Source organism: Euphorbia lathyris, chromosome 10, assembly GCF_963576675.1.
Source record: "Euphorbia lathyris chromosome 10, ddEupLath1.1, whole genome shotgun sequence".
NCBI classification, from domain to species: Eukaryota; Viridiplantae; Streptophyta; class Magnoliopsida; order Malpighiales; family Euphorbiaceae; genus Euphorbia; species Euphorbia lathyris.
In genome coordinates, this window is record NC_088919.1 from 3,578,734 (window position 1) to 3,587,429 (window position 8,696).

General features: G+C 36.1%; 1 protein-coding gene across 2 annotated transcripts; it reads left to right on the forward strand.

Annotated features, from left to right (window-relative positions):
- The first annotated feature begins 829 nt into the window (after positions 1 to 829).
- On the forward strand, positions 830 to 7,546 carry LOC136208878 (histidine kinase 1). Of its 2 annotated transcripts, none has more exons than XM_066000161.1 (14): positions 830 to 1,025; positions 1,511 to 1,759; positions 1,959 to 2,201; positions 2,282 to 3,079; positions 3,166 to 3,413; positions 3,954 to 4,113; positions 4,587 to 4,713; positions 4,805 to 4,894; positions 5,094 to 5,288; positions 5,390 to 5,459; positions 5,566 to 5,608; positions 5,769 to 5,909; positions 6,007 to 7,050; positions 7,139 to 7,546. In XM_066000161.1, the coding sequence occupies exons 2-14, from the start codon at positions 1,571 to 1,573 to the stop codon at positions 7,352 to 7,354; spliced, it is 3,564 nt and encodes a 1,187-aa protein (XP_065856233.1). In that variant the 5' UTR covers positions 830 to 1,025; positions 1,511 to 1,570; the 3' UTR covers positions 7,355 to 7,546. The 2 variants fall into 2 exon arrangements, with proteins under 2 accessions (XP_065856233.1, XP_065856232.1); XM_066000160.1 differs by having other exon boundaries at positions 830 to 1,020.
- The last annotated feature ends 1,150 nt before the right edge of the window (positions 7,547 to 8,696 follow it).

Sequence of the window (8,696 nt, forward strand, 5' to 3'; positions counted from 1 at the left end):
GAGTGATTAAGACATATCATCTTCAACAATACTTCTTATATTCACTCTTTATTTATTATTTTATATTAAAATTATTAATTGTTGTTATATTTACCTATAGTGAGAGGAGAGAGACTCCTCAATAATAAATTATTAATAAAAAATGAACTAAGAGGCATTAAGATGTGGAGAGATGCTCTCTATTAATAGAGATGATGAAAAGACTCTTAGTAATTTGAGGAGCCACTAAGAGGCTGTTGGAGCTGATTTTTTATTCCCCTTCCTCAAATTTTAACTTAAGAGTCAACTTAAGAAACTGTTGGAGATGCTCTTAGGGATGCATCTGGTTCTTAGCTTGGAGGTTTCTATCTGAATGTTGGAATCTGCACTACTTTTCTTGCAGAGCTCTAGGGTCTTTATTTTGGTCTAAAGTTGGTTTGAGATAAAACCTATAAGATGATTGTGGCAGAGCTTGACTCTATAGTTGTGTTATGGTTCATGAAAGGACGAGCTGACATTAATTATTATTTTACTTGGCTTATCAAATAGTGCGTTTCGTTAAGAGATTAGAGTTGGGAGATTGTTTTCGGCATTCTTACAGAGGGTAACCGAACGGATTGGATGACGAACTTTAAAGTGACTCTCATTGGATCATCACAAGTATGATGTGCCTCTAGTAGGTCTATTTTCTTATAAAAAATTCTATTTTTTTTTAATATATAGCTATTGCAATAAAAGAAGAAAACAAATGAAGAGCATGATGGAATTGACTTGATAGAGTGAAAAGCCACTTGATAGAACAAATCTTATAAATAAAATCTAAAATCAAAATCCCAACAAAATTTTGTGATTTTACTTTACATAGTCGCTTGCAGAAGCAGCAATTAATTACTCTACTAGCACCACCACCACCACCACCACCACTACCAACCAAGTGATTCCATTTCTTATATAGTTGCCATTTTCTTGTTTCCATTTCCAAATTTACCTTCTTTTCTCCTCTTTCAATCTCATACGGAGCAGGCACCATCAAAAGCACACGTACGGTACAGCTTCATTTGGATTTTTCCTTCATTTCAAAGCTACCATCTTTTCCCCAATCTTCTCCTTCTCCACTGATATATATCTGAATTCAAAGTTTCAAACTTTTCTTAGTAAAAGATCACTATTCCTTTCCCCAAACTCAAATTAGTATAAACAAACTCACGTTGAGTGGGTCCATAAAAGAGTGGACATCACAGACACAGTAGAAAGAAACTTGTTCCATATATATCTCTATGATTATACATATTTTCCAATTCAATGAATAAAAGGGTAAGAGGAGAGGTGGCAACATTGTTGTGGATGAGGAATCAAAACCCCCAATTAGTATTTTTCTTTTTTTTCCCCACTTTAGTAATGGGAAGAACTTGTGCTTTGTCAACTCAAATTGGGGAATTGGGGAATCTCTCTCTATCTGATTGAGTTTTATAATCAAGTAAAAGTTGTTGCTAAATGATATACTTTGTTGTCTTGTATTGTATGGTTTCAGAAATGGCAGAGAAAGTAGGCAAGTTTTGAAGATTCCCCAAGTTTAAACAAGCTAAATTCAATGGGTGGTCTTATTGTCAGAAAGGTGTTTGATAAAATTCAGGGTCTTTTCCCTTCTTGGAAACACAGTACAACTCCTCGTGGTAGAAGGATTTTCCGTAGAGATGTTGAAGAAGATGAGTTTCAGTATGCTAATACTCACTGTCTCTCCTCCTACTACAGTGTTTTTGTAGTTCGTCTAGCTATCATGGTTAGTGAGTACAGAATCTATTGCTTTAGTTTGATTGATTGATTTCTGTTCCACAATTTCAATCAAATTTCAATCAATTTCAATCAATTTTGTAATCAATTTTGAGTTATTTGAGAGGAACTGCAGTTCAGCAAAGCATGAAACTATGATTTATAGCTAAGAGTTACCAATTTTTGTTGATGAAATCATATATATGCAGGTGATGCTAGCAATTTTGATTGGGCTGCTAACGATTCTAACATGGCATTTCACAAGGAAGTATACAAAAAAGTCATTGGACACCTTAGCTTCAGGCCTTAGATATGAACTTCTACAGCGTCCTATATTAAGAATGTGGAACATTTTGAATTCTACTTCTGAAATAACAGCAGCACAGGTTAAGTTGTCTGAGTATGTAATTAGACGGTACGAGAAGCCAGCGAATCAAGCCGAGCAAGTAGAGGTTTGTTTTCATGTTAGTTCAAGAAATTAATGAAGAAATTGTTTTGGTTATTATCTTATAATTTCAATTCTTTTTTGCAGTTGTATCAAGTGATGAAGGATATTACTTGGGCAATGTTTGCTAGTCGAAAAGCTCTAGGTGCTATAACTATAACTTACCGAAATGGATTCGTTCAGGCTTTCCATAGAGATCATAGGAGTAGCAATACATCGTATATCTACTCGAATCTTGTAAACTATTCGATCAGTGCTAACGAACCTTATGATGCCAATATGTTGTCAACGCGTCAAGGATGGAATGATCAATCCATTCATGGGAATCTTTCAGCAATTTGGTACCGGGAACCACTTGATCCCACATCAGGTGAAAAGATAGGAAAAGCAAGCGAAATCCCACCGGATGATCTTATAAATATCGCAGGATTTTCGCAAGTTCCGGATGGTGTGGCATCTTGGCATGTTGCAGTAAGCAAGTATACGGATTCACCATTTCTTTCAGCAGCATTGCCTGTATGGGATGCGTCAAATGAGAGTATTGTAGCTGTTGTAGGTGTTACTACTGCTCTATTCAGTGTAGGCCAACTAATGCGAGAGCTCGTGGAAGTCCATGGCGGACATATATATTTGACCTCTCAAGAGGGTTATTTGCTTGCTACTTCCACAAATGCTCCTCTATTGAGAAATTCGTCAACCGGCCCCAAGCTTATGATGGCTGTTGATTCTCAGGATAACATAATAAGAAAGGGAGCTCAGTGGCTAGACAGAGCCTACGGAAACAAGTTCCCTCCGAATCATATTGTTCACGCAGAGAATGTAATGATTGGAAACCAGCAATATTACATTGACTCGTTTTTCCTAAATCTAAAGAGACTGCCTATTGTAAGCATTACCCTTTCAAACCCTTTTCCGTTGGCTATTCTGTTTTCAGCGAGATAAAGTTGTAATGTTTTTTATTAATTTCGCAGGTAGGAGTGATTATAATTCCGAGAAGGTATATAATGGGGAAGGTAGATATAAGAGCCTTCAAAACATTGGTAATACTGATTTCTGCGTCGGTATGCATACTCGTCATTGGATGTGTCTGCATATTAATACTCACAAATGGAGTATCTAAGGAAATGAAACTGAGAGCAGAGCTGATAAGCCATCTTGATGCAAGAAGACGGGCGGAGGCGTCCAATAATTACAAAAGCCAGTTTCTAGCAAACATGAGGTAAGTCGCTTCAAATTTAATTACTCTTAGATTTCGATTTGTCTGTCATTTTCATTGATATTTGCTTGAAAAAAGCTAGAATTACGAGAGTAACATTGCACACTCAGAAACGTTGAGTTTTAATTGTGCGTGTCCAAATACGTTAGGGGTATTTTTGACTTTCCACCTTAACAATGATTGAATGAAGTAGTTGAAACATAAGAGTGAAAAATGTAATGCTTATCAACAAAAAAAATTTCACTCAGCTGTTCCATACTAGTTTCGTGACGGATGAGGCATGAGGTGCTGATATATCATAATAAAACGACAATTCAACTATAACAAATTGATTTTCGCTTTAAATAACATCTCTGCATCAAGAAATTAGCACTAATCTCCGCGATTCGTTGACAGACCCGTCTTTTTTGTTTGATACTTTTTGGATCACTAAAATGAAGTTATGGCTGTTCTTATGCATGATGAATACTGATTATGCTAAGTAATATTGTTATATCTTATGCTATAGCCGATTTTGATATTCGTTCGTGTTGTATATTACAGTCATGAACTGAGGACTCCTATGGCTGCAGTGATTGGATTGCTGGATATTCTTATCTCGGATGATTGTCTCACAAATGAACAATATGCAACAGTTACTCAAATTCGAAAATGCTCCACTGCTCTACTCCGGCTTCTTAATAATATATTAGATCTTAGCAAGGTAAGGCATTTCCAAATGCAAATAGTCTTACAAATTAATCAAACATGTTGCTTTTATGAACATTTAATTCTGCACAATTTACTCGACGTTGCTCTCACTTCCATTTTAACACAGCATAAGAAAAATAAAAATACTAACAACCAATTCTAGTTGCATCAGAATCTTGAAACTAAACCCAAAAGCTGTTGATCGGAGTATTTAGGAGCTCCTTCTTCTTATAAGCAAAGTCTAAGGTTCGAGTATTGTACAAAAATAGTTGCTGGCTCATCAAACCAACAAGGATTTCGAAAACTAAAAGTTCATCTCTCGCTTTTTCTGGTCTAACACTTAAGGAAGTTTAAATCCATCTTTACCAGTTCTATCATCACTTGTCAATTACGAGCAACCAGTTTCGAAACATTTATCTTTACTTAAGATATTCTTCACCAAAAAAAAAAAAATTTCTATAATTTTCTTTTATTTAAATGTTCTAGGTTGAATCTGGTAAGCTAGTATTGGAAGATGCAGAGTTTGATCTGGGAAGAGAACTCGAAGGTCTCATCGACATGTTCTCCGTGCAATGCATTAACCACAATGTGGAGGCTGTTTTAGATCTTTCTGGTATAGCTTGTTAAAGTATCAATTGGGAACAAGAATTTAATTTTTGGTTTCTGTTTCTGTATTCATTTCTAATAATATTTTGATTGTGTAGATGAAATGCCAAAATTAGTCCGGGGAGACTCTGCCAGAGTTGTGCAAATATTTGCCAATCTCATAAGCAATTCTATCAAGTTTACAACATGTAAGTAACAGCCAAGTTTGGAAGATTTTAATTGATAAATCAGTATAAAAGACTATGATTAACAAAATTTGTTGTTGACGGATAAATCTAGTCAAAGCCAAAACAATTCGGAGATTCATGAAGAAAATTAGTACCAGATTTTGTATAATTAAGATTTTATTTTTGCTTTCCTTGCATAATTGTTCCAAATGGATTGCAGCGGGTCATATTATTCTGCGTGGTTGGTGTGAGGACTTAAATACTTTCAATGACACCACAAAGTTTCCTCTTGACCAGAAGAAAGTCCGGTGTGCTATTAAGGCGAAACTGAGGCAGCAGGGGAGCCACATGAGGAAGGCCTCTAAGAAAGAAAACAAAGTGGTTCTTTGGTTTGAAATTGATGACACGGGCTGCGGTATGAACATCAAAATAGCCAAGCAATCTCTATATAAGACATGAAAGTCAACAATTCTAATCTTGAGCAAGTTTTACCGGAATGCTTTCAATATTTTGCAGGGATTGATTCAAGCAAATGGGAATCAGTATTTGAAAGCTTTGAGCAAGCTGATCCTTCCACAACTAGATTGTAAGTATAAAAAAGATGCGCAACCATCAAAAGTGAGACGAAGTGAAATCTTAATACGAAGAACTGATATTCCTAGAATCTAATTTTACATTTCTAATTATCGCAGGCATGGTGGCACGGGTCTAGGACTTTGCATTGTTCGAACCTTGGTGAGTGAACTCTACAACTTTGCAACATTCTATAAAGCAAATTGCGAGATTTTTTACACTCGTGTACCTGAAAATGCATGATCTTTAAACTATCTGGTGCATTTGGAATCAAGTTCTTGATGATTTTCTTTTTCAACTTACAATGGTCCTATGGTGGCAGGTTAATAAGATGGGCGGGGAAATAAAAGTCGTCAAGAAGAATGGGCCAGGAACGCTAATGCGGCTTTACTTGCTTCTTAATATAGCTGTAGATGGTGCAGAACAGCATTGCCAAATAGACTTTGCAAGGCATAATGTCGTTGTGAGTAAAATTAGGAATTTCTGAATCGAATATAGACCTTCTTTGTGATGCTTTAATATCGAATCAACGAATTGACACTTTGCAATTGTTAATGCAGGTGATGCTAGCGCTATATGCCTCGGTGGGTAGAGTGATTATGTCGCAGTGGTTGCGTAAAAATGGACTGTCTACTTTAGGAGTTTCCGAGTGGAATGAGCTGACGCAAGTTCTTCGAGAACTCTTTTATGCGAGAAGACACAGTAAAGGGTATGAGGTTCATTCTTCTCTAAATGAACCCATAAAATCAGAAGTTGTAAAAATACTAGACGTTACGGACCCCATATTTGTCATAGTTGTAGATATAGGGTTGCTTGACTTGAGCACAGATATATGGAAGGAACAACTTAAATTCCTCGACAAATTCTCCGGGAAGGCAACATTTGCGTGGATGTTAAATCACGATACTTCAAATCCAATAAAGATGGAGCTTCGTCGAATGGGGCATATACTGATGGTTAATAAACCTCTTTACAAGGCTAAAATGATTCAGATTTTGGAGACTGTCATTAAGGAACATCAAAAGACATGTTCGAGAGATGCCACGAAAGATGATGATGATATGCATGAATATCTTGAGATTGATTCAGCTCAGTTTGACAATGCTAGTTCCGAGGATTCTGATGTGGCGGAAAGGGGTAACTCAAATGCTATGAAATCATTTCATGTCATAGAAAGGTTCACACCGCAAAGCGAGACATTTAAGACGAGCTTAGTAGAAATGGCAGAGGTACATTCAGAAGATAACAATCCCAGAAGCGAAGATGAAAAAGGTACATCGACGTACAAGGCAGCTCCTGAAGGTGAAAATTCCAAACAGATGGAACGAAACTCAGAAAACTGTCTCCGGAAAGGGCAAGTTAATTCGTTGTCAAGCAAAGCTGCGAAAGAAGCGAAAGCTCTTGAAGGCCTACGAATCCTTCTAGCAGAAGATACTCCAATTCTCCAAAGAGTTGCGAGCATCATGCTCGAAAAAATGGGGGCTACAGTTATTGCTGTTGGAGATGGCTTGCAAGCAGTGGAAGCTCTAAACTGTTTTCGTAAAGGTTCACAAACCGAAACTCGGTCTTCCTTGCCGTATGATCTTGTCCTAATGGATTGTCAGGTGAGAAATGCACATACATAAACTCGATAATTTTGATCGTCTTATGGGATTGAAGGTTATAATTTATTGTCTGAATGTAAATTAACAGATGCCAAAGATGGATGGATACGAAGCAACGAAAGAGATCCGAAAATCAGAAGCGGGAACCGGATTGCACATTCCGATTGTAGCATTAACAGCACATGCAATGTCATCTGATGAAGCCAAGTGCTTGGAAGTCGGAATGGATGCTTATCTGACAAAGCCAATTGACTACAAGCTTATGGTATCCACGATTCTATCCTTTACTAAATCAACAACCTAACTCACTCGTTCCTCCCATTTGTTAGGTAAAGCTAACCACAAATTTTACCGAGCAATTTTTCGACAGAAAGTTCGATTATTTTCTACCGAAATATATAAAATATCAAATGTAAATATATTAAAGTACTATCCAAATTTCCATGTGATTTCGCAAACAGTCTCTTGCTTTGAAGTATATTGTGTATTGCTTGTATATACTCTGCAACATAATGAACTCAATTAAAGTGAACCAAGAATAAAGTGAACAAGTTGCCTACTCTTGACGATTAAAGTGAACCTTTTCATAAGCATGAATCAAATCTTCCCAAGTAGGATTAGAACCTATGATCATCCGGTTAATAGCTGATAACTATATTATTGAGCTATCTAAGAACAACGAGAAATCATAAAGTTCAATTCCTATTCTCAACTCAAGATTAATGTGAGCTCGAAGTTTCGTTCCTAACTGTCGAAACTTCTTTATAGTGTCTTCGTTCCATGCCTCATTTCATAGAGAACCTCAAAGTGATTTTATTTCGTTATATTTTGTTGAGATCCTAATTCCATTTATTTAATATCCCCTTTGGTATCATTTACATAAGATAAGAAATATTGTTATCCAAAAAGTGCAATAGAACATGCTACCTTCGGGTTATTAGCATAATGCTCTAACCATGATGAGCTAATAGGCCATGTAGCAAAAAAAATCAGTTCATGTTATTTAAACATTTTATTAATAATGATGTTTGACCCAATTGATCATTTACTATTTATAATGTTACGAGGTACTCTTAATTAACAATTTTAGTAATACTTTTTAACTTTATTTCAATTATTATTTTTTTAATAAATTAGTGTGGATAATGATACTTAAAGTTAAATTAGTATGAATCAATTATTATTTTTTTAATAAATTAGTATGGATAATGATATTTTTTTTTGACAACCAAAGAAGCATATATTAAGAATAAGAAAAAGCATATTACAAATAAAATCAGGAGTACAGAAAAGCACTCACCCCGATGTAAAGGTAAAATACTACTTCTAGCTAACAAATGAGCAACAGAGTTTGCAGAACGACAGACAAAACGAATAGAGCAATTAAAAGACTCGTTCAATGAAAAATGACAATCATTGGCTAAGGCGTTAAAAGGAGATGAAACCTCTAACGGGCGGGCCATAGACTGTACCACGATCAAAGAATCTGATTCAATGATTACATCCTTCCATCCGCGGTCTTTGATCCAACTAAGAGCTTCACGGACCGATAGCGCTTCAATGAACGATGCATCTTGATAATTCTGCAAGGTTCCATTTTTAGCCGCAACAAAACGGCCCAACTCATCCCGTTCAATACACCCAAA

Bases quoted from the DNA above. Each gene is read 5' to 3' on its own strand.
- LOC136208878 (XM_066000161.1), top strand. From the start codon at position 1,571: ATGGGTGGTCTTATTGTCAGAAAGGTGTTTGATAAAATTCAGGGTCTT. The intron at 2,202-2,281 runs GTTTGTTTTCAT...TCTTTTTTGCAG, and splicing joins ATCAAGCCGAGCAAGTAGAG to TTGTATCAAGTGATGAAGGA. The intron at 5,609-5,768 runs GTGAGTGAACTC...CTATGGTGGCAG, and splicing joins TTTGCATTGTTCGAACCTTG to GTTAATAAGATGGGCGGGGA.